General features: G+C 38.8%; 1 protein-coding gene across 2 annotated transcripts in view; it reads left to right on the forward strand.

Annotated features, from left to right (window-relative positions):
* LOC137125992 (voltage-dependent calcium channel subunit alpha-2/delta-1) overlaps positions 1–15,802 on the forward strand; it is a 51,017-nt gene that overhangs the window by 25,155 nt on the left and 10,060 nt on the right. For both annotated transcript variants that reach the window (XM_067502324.1, XM_067502325.1), the window contains exons 11-28: positions 1,718–1,876; positions 2,822–2,926; positions 3,279–3,357; positions 3,679–3,728; positions 3,843–3,932; positions 4,020–4,094; positions 4,189–4,269; positions 4,566–4,640; positions 8,282–8,353; positions 8,542–8,613; positions 9,204–9,265; positions 9,719–9,795; positions 12,447–12,507; positions 12,583–12,674; positions 13,714–13,795; positions 14,333–14,395; positions 14,997–15,100; positions 15,609–15,698. In XM_067502324.1, coding sequence (XP_067358425.1) covers positions 1,718–1,876; positions 2,822–2,926; positions 3,279–3,357; positions 3,679–3,728; positions 3,843–3,932; positions 4,020–4,094; positions 4,189–4,269; positions 4,566–4,640; positions 8,282–8,353; positions 8,542–8,613; positions 9,204–9,265; positions 9,719–9,795; positions 12,447–12,507; positions 12,583–12,674; positions 13,714–13,795; positions 14,333–14,395; positions 14,997–15,100; positions 15,609–15,698 — 1,489 coding nt within the window. The remainder of the gene's footprint in view (positions 1–1,717; positions 1,877–2,821; positions 2,927–3,278; positions 3,358–3,678; positions 3,729–3,842; positions 3,933–4,019; positions 4,095–4,188; positions 4,270–4,565; positions 4,641–8,281; positions 8,354–8,541; positions 8,614–9,203; positions 9,266–9,718; positions 9,796–12,446; positions 12,508–12,582; positions 12,675–13,713; positions 13,796–14,332; positions 14,396–14,996; positions 15,101–15,608; positions 15,699–15,802) is intronic.

The raw sequence follows: 15,802 nt of genomic DNA on the forward strand, positions 1-15,802 counted from the left end.
CACTCATACGCACTCCACCACACACAGCACCCAATGTCTGGCCCTCAGGGTGTTGTAACCTGACACTAAATCATTAATCTCTGATATTACCGATAAATCCCTCCTCATTAACAGTAGCCCTGGGACTGCGTTGGCATTTGGTCATGGAAGATGCTCACACACTTCCTCAACAGCTGCTATAGGTCAAAAAGATGCTAGAGGCTTTTTTCCTTCTGCTCGTTCTTTCCTTGTCTGTTTTTTTCCTCACTTTCTCAATTTCCTCCACCCTCCCACCACGCTGAGTCTCCACTACTTTTATCCAGCCTGTTCAGCTGTGTTAGTTGGTGTCAGTGTTGTTTGCCAGCGTCAGTCTTGTGGACAAGGCAGAGTACCAAACCAGAGTAGCAGTGAGGCCATTGGGGATTAAGGCTTGAAGATTAGCCTTCTCTCTTGTGTCATCACTAATCCATTGCCAAAGTCTGGCCTATCTCTCACAAACAGATAAAAGAGCTGTTGTAATAGGATCACAAGGGAACATTGGAATTTGTAGTACTTTGCATCTGTGTACAAGGCCAGCAATACTACCTCACAAAGCAAGAAAGTTTTTTTTTTTGAGTAATTGTACAACATGTTTGGATTTACTTTCTATCAAAACATGATCTTTCTAATGTGTTTATGATTGTCTTGTCACATATCACATGCTACACCTTCTCACTCTCCTGCTTTTAGATTCTGTATTCACACACTTCTTTTTTGTCCTCTTCCTCTCACTCTCTGCTCCTCACCATCCCACATTCTCGTCTCACCTTCCTCACTCCTGCTTTTAATAGATTATGTGATAATAGAGCCATGTATGCTGTACATGGGCAATTTTGTGAATTTACTTGTGTTTGCTCATGTGTAAATGTTCTGCTGCTTTAATTCAGCTTTCCTGATATTGCCTTTCAGTCCAGTAGAGATGTGTATATGTGATGCTGTCAACCAAAGGGAACTTCAAGGCTGTCAGGGCTCATTGGAAACACACATCCACAGGAAACACACATCCACACCCACGCACACATACCATCAGGGCTCTTTTTGCCTCCCTGCTTGTCTGTGCAGATCAGTGTTTTCAGCCTCCCTGTTGGCCATCTCACACAGTCACATTGATTAGATCAGATCGATGGGGTGCAGTATTGTTTTAGAAGAGTTCTGCAACACAATATGCTGGTTAACTACTCTGTTGTCCCATGTCCTTCATAGAATATTAATATTTATACCTTTCTATTATATAATTTATTCAGTCATTTATACTTTGATTTATACATTGAAAATGCCCTTTATGTTCCCTCTAAGCCAATACAAGAGGTTCAGTTCAGGTATCAAACATAAAAAAACGTAAACCATAGATTTGAGTTTGTAATTCTGTGCATGGAGTCTGTGTGCACATGTGCTGTGGGGTGAAAAAGAGGAGATCTTACCTTTACAAAAACATGGTGTTGCTGCCTAACCTTGTTCTTACATGTATATAGCAGAATCTTGTTTCCATGGGTACCACATTTTTGAGCTCCAAGGATGTGAAGCAATTAGTGGAGCTTGATGAATGTGTCTGTTTACCACTGCCTGTTAACAGCCAAGGCCAGGTGGGAGTGTTAGTGTGAGCATGTGTGCACTGCGTTTGTATCATTTGACACATACGCACACACGTTGTAATGTATGAACAATTTGTAGGTCATATCTCCTTGCTTCTATTTCTAAGTTTAACACCAGGGTGAAGAAGACGGCATGTTTTGACCACCTGGTTCAAGCCAATGTGAGGAACAAGAAGCTGTTGAAGGATGCTGTACAGAACATCACAGCCAAAGGAATTACAAACTACACAAAAGGCTTTGAGTTTGCTTTTGAGCAGCTCTCTGAGGTAAGTTTTTCTAGGGTCTAGTTTTTTTTAAATATTCACTTTTGCCCATAAAGTTAGAACAACATATTTTTACCTCTTCTCATGAAATTATTGTGACAATGTGATTTATTCTTGATAGATAAAGTGTACTATCATTTTATTTATTATTTTATTATTATTATTTTTTTCTTCTGCTCCCATTCCCAAAAAGTTGTGAAAGGATGTTATCTTTCATGCCTCCATGTTTTTTATCAATAGAAGAGTATTGTGTTGTGCTGCCATCTGCTGGTTCACTGTCTTACCTCAACTCAAACTTTCCAGGGAATGGCAGAAGTATTAAGATTAATATGTCCATGCTAAGATGGCAAAATGGCCTAAAGTTACATGTGTGATTAACTCTGGACCTAGTCAGTAGCATGGATAAGCACTTATGACTATCGACCACAAGTTTAAACCAATCTAGTGGTTATGATATAACAATATGAAATGTCTTTATTAAAATATTAACAACTAATAAACCACATAAACTGGTCAAATCAGCTCCACCTTTCCCAACAGTGATGTTCTGCAACCTCTGCACAGAGTGCATTTCGCTGTGTGTGCTGGTGGCCATGGCCATGTGGACCCTCGTTCTCCATCTTTTTCTGAAGACCACCAGTTTTAATGTTGTGGCTGATCGGTTTATTTTAAGCAAACCAGCACTGAATATTGTTTTGAACCATTCATTTTGGAGACTCCTTGATATAGGCTGTTTATGAAAGACAGTTATCATGTGATGATGGTGCTGAATCAGACAGTAGGAAAGTCAGAGTTTATGGCAGTATGAACAGATCCCTTTGTCTGGCCCAAAATTTTATGAGGCACAAAAGGCTGATTGATTTGTAGTGTTTTCCTCAGGCTGCACAGTTTCCTGGTTAAAAAATAAATAACACAGTAATCATAAATCTGTGTGTTCTCCTTTGCTAGCTTAACGTGAGCAGAGCAAACTGCAACAAGATCATCATGCTGTTTACTGATGGAGGAGAGGAAAGAGCTCAGGCCATACTGGAGAAATATAATGCTGACAAAAAGGTACGTAGATCAAACACAAACACACACACACACAAACACAGGTATTGCTTTCATCTATGTGGATGTTGTAGCTTTTATTAGTCTCAGCTTTTTGGAGCCCCCTTTGGGTTGAAGCTTCCTTGTGTATATCCTCTTACATATAAACAGTTTTTGCAGAGGGCAGAAGAGGTTTTCTGAGAATTGTGTGACATACACACAAATTGCTCCTCCTTCAATAAGACACATGTACACTCATACAAACAGACACACACTGAGTTATCACAATTGTTTAAAAAGAAAGCGTTATTTTTCTTGTCAGAGGTTATGTTACAAAAAAAATGATTAAACTGTTAAATTTAACCTTCTCTTCCAGGTGAGGATCTTCACCTTCTCAGTAGGACAACACAACTACGATAAAGGACCCATTCAGTGGATGGCTTGCTCCAACAAAGGTACACCTCAGATCATGTAACACACATATACTGGACAATAAAAAATAAAATAAATCTTTGTCTACTGCCCTGCTAAATGTCCTCAGTCAAATGTTGGAAACTTTAACAGCTCGAACTGTGATGACTATGTAAAGGCAAAGATAATTTTCAAAGGGAAATTAGTAGCAAATCCCATCACACATGCACACGTTTAACAACTCAACTGACACGTGAATAGAGATTAGAATTATAGTAATTCTAGTAAATCCCGTAACTTTTGTGTATGTTTATGTATAGTTATCTAATGACTCCTGAAAGCTTTGTGACTGATATTGTATGCAGGTTACTTCTATGAGATTCCTTCCATCGGAGCTATCAGAATAAACACGCAGGTGATTTTAGAGCATGATTTATTACTTTCAACATTCATCAAGCAGTATGACACGTTTCCATCTGCGTGGAAACAAATGAGGAACAGAGACAGTGTCATGTTTTTTTTAAATCAGGAGTACCTGGATGTCCTGGGGAGACCCATGGTTCTGGCAGACAAGCGAGCCAAACAAGTCCAATGGACTAATGTGTACCTTGATGCTCTGGTATGACATTTGTTTTTATTGTTTTTTTCTACGCATATTTTACTTGTTGTTAAGTTGAGGAATGTATCTTGTTATGTCTCTTATCAGGAATTGGGCCTGGTCATCACTGGGACACTACCTGTCTTCAATAAAACTAAGACCAAAGATGACAGGAATGGCGAGGTACTTTAACAAAAAATGCTTGTAGACGTCACAGTTGGAGTCAGCAGCCGAACCTTAGTATTTTTTTTCCATTTATTATCATACTTTCTCTCAGCACCAGAATCAGTTGATTCTTGGCGTAATGGCGATCGACGTGTCTCTGGATGACATCAAGAAGCTCACACCACGCTTCACAGTGAGTTTAACACTCATACAGTATGTGATCAAATGCATGAACACAAATACCTTTGTCAGTCCAAGTCTTGTGATCTTCTCACTTGCGTGTGTTATTCTTTTATAATATATCTATATATATCATCTTGATAAAAGAAATTCCCTGTCTTCCAGTACACTTCGGTGTTTTTGGAACAACTGAGTTCTTCAGACACGCATGTTTAACAAGTTGTCTTGTCATTATTCTGTAGCGTAATATTTACTGTATGATGTTCTGGGCACAAAAAGTCCTTCACATCTGTTCATCTTATTTATCAGATTGGTCCTAATGGATACTACTTTGCCATTGATCCCAATGGATATGTCCTGCTGCACCCCAACCTCCAGCCAAAGGTAGAACATCTGGCTCCATGCATCACTTTGTGTGGTTCAGCAGGTCCATGTGTTAAAGCATTTTATTATATCTTGACTGTTCCACATAGCTACACAATAACTGTGTGCACTCAGCGAATAGTATACACAGGCTAGCAGATGGCCCAGCCTCTTTTTAAATGTTTCCATTAAAATTGCCATTATCAGTCTTCATAAAGAGAATCCATTTCTCAGATAGATTATGAGGTGACATCAGTCATCAGATGTCATCTGGAAGGTCACTCATTATCATGCCATAACCCATCAGCAAACTGGCATATGTGTTTAAGAATGAAGGATAAAAAGTGGCATATAAAGTTCAAGTTGAAAAAACTGCAATCCCGAACATTATTTAATTTGTTACACCACGACAATATATTATATCATACACTATGTGTTCTAAGATGTAACAAGTACTATGTTCTTAGTGTTTCCTTTTAGATCCTTTTCACTGTTTGTTTTATTCTTAGTATTAAGTGTGTTTACAAGGCTTAAAGTTGAAATATGAGAGCTCCACCACAAGCTGGTGTGGTAACATGCAACTTATCGTACCAAATTTGTTCCGCCTGGTTTTACCTGCCAAAAACCCCTGAGTAGTCTTTAAATCCTCAGACAAATTCAGCAGGACTTCTAACAACTGGCACTTATTGAGATGGGCCTCAGTAAAAATTAGACCTGACACCACAGCAGGTTCCTGCCCACCTTTTAGTAAACTGCACTGCTCTCTACCTTCATCCTGAGGCAAGCAGGCTCTGACAGGTTACTTATGGCCATGTGCTGCCCAGGACTGACTTCTGTGTCTGGTGCTTAGGAGTAGAACATTAAGAGTGGCACATCCTTGGGTCCCAACTACTGCAGCCCTGGAGACACACACTCACGTGCCATCTATCAGTCCAGAGGCCTCCACTGTCTAAAGCATTCAAACAAACACACTAATGATTGTAATTCTTAGTTTAATATGCTTCACTTAGTTAGACTCCTGTAAATAACGTGGAAAGCGGTGTTATTTGCACAGATAATGATGTGGTGACAATGAGGCATATAAATCTTTCTGGTTTGTCCTTTCAATGCAGTTGTACAATATTGATATATATTGAATATTGATATTGAATACTGAAGATAAGTTGTACAAGATAATAATGTAGAGTAGTACCTTACATTGTTACTTCCTGTCATTTTTCTTGGATTGAAGGGGATTTTTTTTGTCCCCTCCCCAATCTTAGCCCAGACTGGAACACTTCTGTGTGTGTGTCTTTGTATAGAGACACACTTTCAATTGAGTTTAGGGCTACAGCTGGAATCAATACCATGGATCAAATCAAATGTATCACTCTGCATGTTTTTATAACTTTCCTAGAAAAGGATTCATTCCAGGAAGCTCAGGCTCAATAATAAATATGCTGTCACTTTTCATGAGGTGAGACCAAGTAGAAGGACAGTACTGTAGATTGAAGAAGTAGCTCCTAAAGGTGCCCGCATAGTTTTCTGTATTGTAGTCCCATAGATATAATCTTCACCAGCTGTAGTAGCAGTAATTGTACTGTGACTTTTTGTAGGGCGATATGGATTGTGGGATCTGCAACAGTGCCGTTTGTCTAAATTCCCTTGTTGTGTTGCTTGTAATGATTGCTTAGGTCATGGCACTTTTTATAATTGTGTGAGTATTTCTTTCTTACTGTGCACTTGCATTTGCAACAGGGTTGATACTGGAAGAAAATAAAAGACAAATTCACCTCTAATCCGCCCCAAACGGTATATTAGGTCGTAAGCAGCAGTTGGAGAACTTTGACAACTGTTGTTGGCACGTTTAAAGGCATGACAATAAATGATTGCTGCATTAAATGATTAAAATAAGAATTTACAAATATTAAAAGTGCTTATTAGAGAAAAGTTCTTGTTTGAACTTTTTGGTAATAATGTCATTGTTATAAGAATATACTTTGTAGTTAACATTAAGGACAATGTTACTCCGAATTAGTACAACCAAGCAGGGTCAGCTTGGAGCAGCCTCAGTGTTATACACATGCACAAAGGCTTTGACCAAATTCTTCTTTCTTTCAATCCAATGTAGCATTCAAGCAAGACAACACTGTTATTATTAACAATATTTTCCTCTCAGCACAGAGAGTGTATGTAATATGTGTGTGTATGTATGTGAATGTGTATGTGTGTGTGTGTGTGTGTGTATTTGTGCATGTGGCTTGGGGTCTGTCTGTCACTCATTGTCTCATTGAATCAGCCTAATGGGAGATGGTGTGAATACTGATGGAGACCTTGGGCCCTCTGAACATTTCCCTTGTCTCTCACTCTTTCTCTCTTTCTCTGTCTTTCTCCCAGCAGTGCATTTCTTAGTATTTAATTGTTCTTGCACATATTTCACATTCATCACACAAGTCTCCCCTGTTGCAGTAGTGTTTATGTTTTGATCTGGCATATCAGCCCACGTCAACAGACCTTTTGCTGAAGTACGTTTTTCTCTCTCACACCCTCTCATTGTATTTTTTTTTTTGTCTTTTTTTTTTTGTTCGTCATTTTGTTCTTGTCATTTCTCACTTTTTATTTGTTCTTATTCTCTTTATTGCTCACATTGCTCACTGTTTTTTTCATATGTTCTCCCATCTTTCCCATTTACTGTATGTTTGATGTTTCATTCTGTATTGTGCAGCTTTGTATCTCTTGATCTTTTATTCTTTCTCTTCTCATTTACATGTTGAGATGCTTCATCTTCATCATCTTTCTTTGCTGCTCCATTTCATTTCACTTACCATCAAATGTAAGGAACTCAAGTCCATGTAATTATTTTATTTTTTGCTGTTTTGTCTATGCAGTGATCATAGCCAAAATAATTTATTTGATTTTTTTAAATCTGAGCTTCAGTGTTATAGAAGCTATTTCACATTCTGTTTCTTCTTTTAAAAAATTTCAGATTTAGCTTTGCATATGCAACATAAAAACAAAAAAAAATTATGTAACTATCTCACTGCACCCCACTCCCTCATTTTTAAAATGCCATGGGGGTCAAACTGGTATCAGATTCCATGTGCTGCTTTTTTATAGAGAAGCACTAGATTATTGCTACCATTTTATGCCTCCATAAAAGCATTCAGACGTATAAGGTTTTTAAGAGAGGACATTAATAGGGTCCAGTGTCACTTTGTATCAAATCTGATTCAGCTGTCTGATGTCACAGATATGTTGTCAAATCTTTTATATTTTTTACGTTCTGTATTTTAGTTTGTGTAACAAGGCAAATGATGAGCATCCTCCTGAATGAAACACAAAATGACACTGTAGCTTAAACACATAACATCTGGTGTATGTTATTTGAAGCAACAATTATATGAATATGCAGAAGGATATCTATCTCTATGGCTGAATGCCATGATAAGAAACCATCTCTGAATAATAACTGTAACATTGTCTATTGCATTTTATATCATTTCACTCTATCAACTCAACAGGCTTTAGAAAAAAGTGGTATTTATTCAAGTTATTATATAGTAAAAATAGTTTTCAGGCTCATGCAGGAAAAATGGTTTGCTCACATAGATCATGTTATGTGTCATTAGCTTTTGTTTGAGTGTTGTATTTCACTTCAGTCTGAAATGTCATCCTTTCCACAGAATCCTAAATTCCAGGAACCTGTCACCCTTGACTTTCTGGATGCTGAGCTAGAGAATGACATCAAAGTGGAGGTAGACTATGTTCACATGCACATGAGACAACATGTCTCAGTTGTCTCCTCATAAAGCCAAAATGGCCAGTATCTGTGAGAGATTTATCGCTATGACATAATGCTGTAGAATATTTCCAAATTAGCTGATATAGTGTTAATTGGGTCCACTCAGAACTGAAACTGACATGTTTTGGCATCTTTCTTTAGATCAGGAAAATGATGATTGATGGTGAGACAGGGGAACGTACCATTGACACTCTGGTGAAAACTCAGGATGAGGTAAGAGAAAGTGCGGAAGGGGCTTCACATATTACATCCGAGTAAGTTAGGGAACTGCACAAAGGTTTATATTTGTTTAGATCCTTAAAATGCTTCTGCCGAGACTTTCTCAAATGCTATAAACTATGTCTTTACTGCTACATTTTCACTGCCCCTTTATACGCAGTGTATGAAGGCCAAAGCAGTATTTCTGCAATATCAATAAAGTGTTGTCACTATAATAATATCATATAACCAATCGTTTATCATATAATTTTTTTATCATACATTTGCCTCATAAAGTGCTTTGCCTTATTTCCCAACAGACCTTACTAAGAATAACATTCTTCACATTCAAAGTTCCCTGCTATGAGAATATACAGTTTACTGCTCAGTATTTAGGGTTCTCCTGCAGTGAGAATAACTTTTGAGTATCTGTCTATTAATGCAAAGTGAAGAGAAATACTTAACATAAAACACAAATGAGCTCCTGATATTCACATATATTTAACATTTAAAACTATTTTGGATAGTAAACAATGAACGAGAACTGCTTAAAACGACATTACAAGAATTCTGAATGTCAGTTGCTGTGTGTATCATTTTGGCAGAGGTACATAGACAGAGGATGCCGGACGTACACATGGGCACCAGTCAATGGTACAGATTACAGGTGAGTGAACCATCTTAGCAATTTTGAATGGAAGCTGTCTCTCCCAGTATGTCACTTGAGTAGATTTTCGCTGGCACTAACTACTGAAAGCACTCCAGTTGATGGAGGACACCACTCAAGCCAACAGGGGTCACTCTCTTGTTTGTAACACCTGGCTCTGCTTGGATAATGGGGAATACTTTTAACAGATCATTTTTTCATTTTGCTGAGCATGCAGAAAGAGCATGCCTTCCTGGAAAACACATATTGAATGAATTAGCTGGGTATTTTGATTGATGGCCATCCCAAAAACTGAATGCAAATCTCTGGAAAGAACTTCACAGAACATTTTGGAAAATACTAAATGAAATGCAACTTGGATAAGTTGTAGTTTTCCAAAACAAATCATTCACTCAAATGACCTCCAACTGCAAAATTCAATCATCACTCTGACTGTAATTGTCTTTTCTGCAGCTTGGCTCTTGTTCTGCCTAAATACAGTGAACACTTCATTCAAGCTAAACTGGGAGATGACATGAAACAAGCTATGTGTGAGTATACAGTAACACACACATGATAAGCAATGCATAAACAAATCAGTCAGACTTCATTATATTTTTACAGTATTCGCTGGAACCACAGCCACTCCTTTGTATTTTCTTCTCAGACTAGCAGATCCCCACTGTGCTATTTTTTTTTGTTTTGTTTGTAGTGTAACCCACCGGTCAGTCGTCCTGTACTCCCACACACACTCATGACCATGCGTTCCCTCTCCCAGACCCAGCCCAAATCTCTGGCTCTTTTGATGTTGTCTACATTTTGCTGTTCCCCCTTTATTTACTCCCCTTGTCTGGTCCTCCTTCTGGCTTAGGAGTAGAAGAAACCTCCCTTGATTACCATTTCTCCCTACTCATTATTGCCTCTCCTACCACATTTTCTTCTTTTGCATTTCTTTTACCTTTTCAGTACAAATTCTGCTGTACCTCACATTTTTCAGACAATGAAGACTCACTTTACTCTGGATTTTCTTTATTTCTCTTTCTGTTTTTTTTCTGCTTATTCATTCAATTTGTCATCACCTACTTCTCTTTATTCCTGCTAATATCCCTCAAATTTGTTTTAGCTCTGTTCATGCTCTCAAGCCTGTCTTCCTCTATAATAACCTCTCTCCTAATATCACAAAATATAGCTGTTAACTAAATCAACGGCTTTCAGCTGTTCCCTTCAGGGGTCGCCACAGCGGAACATGTTCTGCACGTTGATTTGGCATGACTTTTTACACCATGGTTGCCCTTGGTGGCTGGGCAGGGCCACAGCTGGTGGGGTGGGTTTCCAACTCATGGCCTTCTGCATCCCAACCCAATGTTTACCACTGATCCACCAGGCCCTTCTTAAGATATAGAATTTTAACTAACCAGGGCAAACCTCATGCATATACACACATACAGTATTAGCGCATACACACTCTACATCTTTGTGCAGGTCTTTGCTTTGATTCTGATGCAACTTATCTCCTGTCTTGCTTCTACTCTGGAATTTTACAGCTTCTCCTTGGGGCAAGTACTCATTCATTCTTCCTTTAGCTATGTAGTGCTCATTCAATGCATCAACATATATGTCCTGTACACAGTTGCATGGTTTCATATTTAGCTTATGGGTACTGATAGACAAGGTGACGTATGGATTCATGACTGTGCAGTATGAATGCTAATGGTAGCTTTATAAAAGCCAGGGCTGGTGTTCACTTTGATCAGGGGACGTAATTAGTAGAAAAACACTGGATTCAGCACATAACCATCTGGCTTTATTGGAAGTATTTGACACGTGTGTTTCGATTTCACAAAAGATAAACTGCTAATGACTCAGTTGTTTCAACAAATAAGATTTTGAGTGTTTTGGCCTCTGTATCACTCACTCTCTGCCGTAACTAGTCTGTCATCATGCCACGGAGGCTGTCAAAACATTTACAGGCCTGTTAAATAAAGTAACACACCATACCTTGCTGCTACAGACTACTCGAATAGGAAGTTTGGGACTCTTAAGTTCTCTCTACAGCCATATAGAATTTCACAGTGGAGCCAGACCACCAATACCTCCATCATTCTCACCACTTTCCTGTACTAGGTGGTTCCTGCAGCCACTTGTTCTAATATATTAGAGAGAGTCCCAAACCAAGAGTGTGAGAGAATTTTTTTTTATCCATGCAGCAGTAATGCCAGATTTGTCGAATAAATTAGAGATAGTGACAAAGAAGTAAAGAAAGAAGAAAAAGAATGCATGTTGTCGAAAGCAATAGAGATACATAGAGACACCCTGCCCAGTCTGTAGAGACAGAGGGACAATGAATGTGTCTGTTATGTTTTATGTGAAGGACATTGTTTCATCCTGCACCAGATTTCCATGACCCAAAGGAAACTCAGTGCTCAGTAATTGTTTTTGCAGACTGCACCACACGACTCAATAAATTTTAAAGGCAATGTCCAAAATGTCTTCATTTAAGAGACCAATGAATGATGGCCGTTGATGCCTGTCATGTCATTTATGAGATAAGCATTACCAGACGGTATTTTAAATGAAATCCAGAACCAGGAGAGATAAAGAGTGGAAGGATTTTTTTTATTACTACTAAATGTTTACCTGTTCCATTGCATGGCCAGGCTGTAGCCCCATCCTCATCAGTGCATGTTTCTGGGAGGTGCAATCTGTGTTTTCTTTATGTTTAGTCTAGACTGTAAAAGACAGTAGTACCTCATTACATAATGTGAGAAAAATTTACAATTTCCAGCAGATTTTCCAAAGTATGACATAATTTGTCAGCTGATGAATGAGTGTTTTTTTCGCCCCTTGTCTTTCCAATTTTCTTCCCTCTCATCTCTTTCTTGCTGGGGTCACTACAGGTCAAGAAGGCAAGTATTTCCCAGTCATTTTTTTCTCTCACGTGTTCCCCCTGCACATCTATCCAATCTCTATGCCTTAATCCATCAGCTCTTATCTATCCAATATGTTATGTGCATATATTGTATGCTTAAGACCTTTTGGCTCAGGTATGTACATTACTCTGTCCCCACCATGTGTCACCGACCAGCATTTCTTTTGAAATGACCAATTTTAAAGTGTCACAAATACCAGTGGATGGGGGCCTTGATAATGATGGCATGTCAATTATGAGCCTAAACCATGTGTTTCTGTGTATGTTCAAAAGCAATGGAGACCATACAGCTGGACAGGTTTGATGAGTTTGGTTATACCTACATCGCTCCAAGGTGAGTGACCCCAAAAGTCCAGTACAGTTTCACAACACAGGACCAAACTGAAACTGACCAGCACTGTTGCTTCAGGGATTACTGCAAAGGCCTGAAGTTGTCGCTCAACAACACCCAGTTTCTCCTCGACTTCAACCGGTATATTGATAAGAATACTCCAGTTGCATGTGAGTCATGCAGCTCTTTTACTCGACACATCTGCCTTGGTAGTGTTGTGTTCATGTGCATATTATAATACCACCAATCGATTGATTGTGAGTGTGTGTGTGCGTGTGTGTGAGTGATATATATGTATATATATATATATCAGATGATATGCTTTACTGTTAGTAATGGTGGAACTTTCCACTCTGATCTCATAATGATCAACATCTGAAGGTCAGTGCTTGACTTTGGTCCTCAGGATGTATGGTCTAAGCACAGTGACATCAGTCCGATTGTCTGACTTTCCTAGAAGCCTGATGTTGTCATGCTACACAGTGACTCACAATATTTGATTTGTCATTATCTAATGGATCTCACCCCTATGTGGTATATCACCAATCCCCAGGTAATGGATCTAGGTCTCCTTGATCCATTTTAACCCAAGGTTGAGTCATGTACTTAGGAATGACTGCATCTTACACTGCTGTTTGTTCAGTTTGTTGAGTCCTCAAAAAAACTTATGAACATGATTTACGACACTTGTGCTGTGTTGAAACTGTATCGATATGTATGGATTTCTATGAATAGAAAATATTCCCACATGATTCTCTAAAAAAATGTTTTCCCTTTTTGAAAAGTACTTATTTGGAAAATGGGGTTAAAACTCAATAACTTGGCATTACTTGGCTAAAACAGCCAAACTATCACTTCCTGTTGTGTGAATGTCTGATAGTAAGTCAGAGATGACTTCCTCAATTATTTCTCCCTGCTGGATGAGCTACTGACTTATTAACATTTTTACCCTCATTTATCCAGGGAGAAGATGTGACTGAAAACACCTGCTCAGCCCCCAAGTTTCATCTTTATACTTTTAACCAGTAGTCTTCCTAGTATTTCTACACTTAGCCAGTAAATGGAAAAACACTGGCTTAGGTGCACTGCTCAATAGCACTATTTCTTGTGCAAGCCAAAGCTTCATTGGCCCTGCCAGGATTTACAAACAATAGACTCTCATTGCCTGTTGTAATGTATGCACTATGTAAAATGTATTTTCCCTTTAAGGTAATGTGTCTCTCGTGAGCCGACTAATCCTGGATGCAGGTCTGACAGCTGAACTGGTTAAACTTTGGGATGAGCAGACAGTGTGAGTGCCAACCTTCTTGCTCTTTTCTGCTTTAAGCAATGGGAAGATGTAATGTCCATCTTTAAATTGTATTATTTCACTGCGCTCTTTAAAAAGAACTATTTCTTTTTATACAGAGATATCTTTTTATCATGTGCATTTTACTGACTAACTGAGCCAAAGATTTTTTTTTTACTCTGACTGATTTGATCATGTCTAACTATTGAAACTTGATGAAAGCAAAGCCCAAAAGCATATCACACCCAACCATACTGAGCTCTGCCAAGACATGCTGTCTTGTGAGGAAAATAAAATAATTTCATCAGTCTGAATTCTTTCATCGTATGCACCCTTGTCTTAAACAATGTGAACACACACACAGACTGCAGAGTATCTGTTTAACATTATAACATACTGTGCAGAGATAAGTGACTCTTGGCATATAACAATCTGTCTTGCTTCTGCAGCTTGATTTCACAGTTTACGCACACGTTTTCCAATAATTGTCAGTGTGATTGACTTTGATGTTTGATCGGCTGTTGTTTTCCATGTTCTCAGTGATGGGATTGTGGCCAGGTTTGTAGCCACAGATGGAGGAATCACAAGGGTCTATCCAAGAAGGTACTTTGCTGCTTTTTTCTCTCAGTTTTACTTGCAGCGTTAACTTTGGCATTGTGAAACACAACAGCAAGCTTTGGCCAAATTTCTGGTGGTGTAAATGTGTGAGATGAAAATGGATACAGACTGTAATGTTCTTAAGTTGAGCCCCTTTGGCTGGTTTGCTCACCTGCTCCACTGGGTTGTTTTATAGAGCATAGGAGGTTAGACACTGTCAACTCCCAGAGCTTGCCAGGCCAGCACAGGATGTGGGTCAAATGCAAAGATCCAGCGGCCAAATGCAGCTAATTTTCCTCAGTTTCTTCACTGCTACGTTTGTCTGAACTATATTTGGAGGTTCCACTTTGTCAGAATATAACATTCCAACCCAAGATAAATGTACATTCCTCCTACTATAAAACATGAAATACAATCAGTTATTGCTTTTACTGGATCATGCCCTAGTCATACATCAGTTTCCTTGGGTGTGACTCTAAGTTCGATGAGTAACATTTGGCTATAGATTAAAATTTAAATTGCCCAGATAGATTAAACACATTAAGACTAAGTTTAATGTCTGTAATGGCCTATATATAATATTACGTGACTGTATTAATGTTTTCAGTGCTGGGGAAGAATGGATTGAGAATCCTGAGACATATGAGTCAAGCTTCTACAAGAGGACCCTGGACAATGAAATTTATATCTTCACAGCTCCATCTTTCACCAGTAAGTTTGCATATATGTGTATCTGTGCACTTCTGTACTTAGGGGATCTTCAGTGTGGTCTGGCACTGAGCCCATCCTGCTGTCTGCCTTTGGACATCATCCCATCCCTACTGGCAAAGATCACACTCTCAGGCCTCTGATATCTCCCTCTTTATCCTTCTCCTTTTCCCGCTGTGTCTTTCAGCACTCATCCCCACCCTACCTCCCTCCTGTCCTGTGTACTTCCTGTTATCTCCACTGATCTCTTTAGCAGACATCAGGGCAGGAAAATGTCATTGTATTGTAGCTGTGCTACACCTACACTTGACTGGTTTAACACATGTACTGACTCCACGCCATGCATATAAATTATAAACAGCTAAAAATGCATGGAATTCCACAAAATGGATAGCTATTATTTTAATTTAAATTGCAGTTCAAATTTTCTGCACATACTTTTAAACATGATTTCAGTAAAATTGCTATAATTGCTGTTTCCCTTCCCTTGTGTATCCATTTTTGAACTTAGCAGAGGGCAGGGAGCCTGTGTCTGAGTCAGCCATTCTGGTGAGCAAAGCAGTGGAGCTCACCATCGATGATGTCACACTTAAACCAGCAGGTCAGACTTGTTGATACCAGACTGATCTTTTCTTATGACTCTGCACAGATGTAGTAGGTATTCAACAAAGTTGAACCTCTGCTTGTTCTGTGGTTTGTCACTTT

Source organism: Channa argus, chromosome 4 (genome assembly GCF_033026475.1).
Source record: "Channa argus isolate prfri chromosome 4, Channa argus male v1.0, whole genome shotgun sequence".
Taxonomy (NCBI): Eukaryota; Metazoa; Chordata; class Actinopteri; order Anabantiformes; family Channidae; genus Channa; species Channa argus.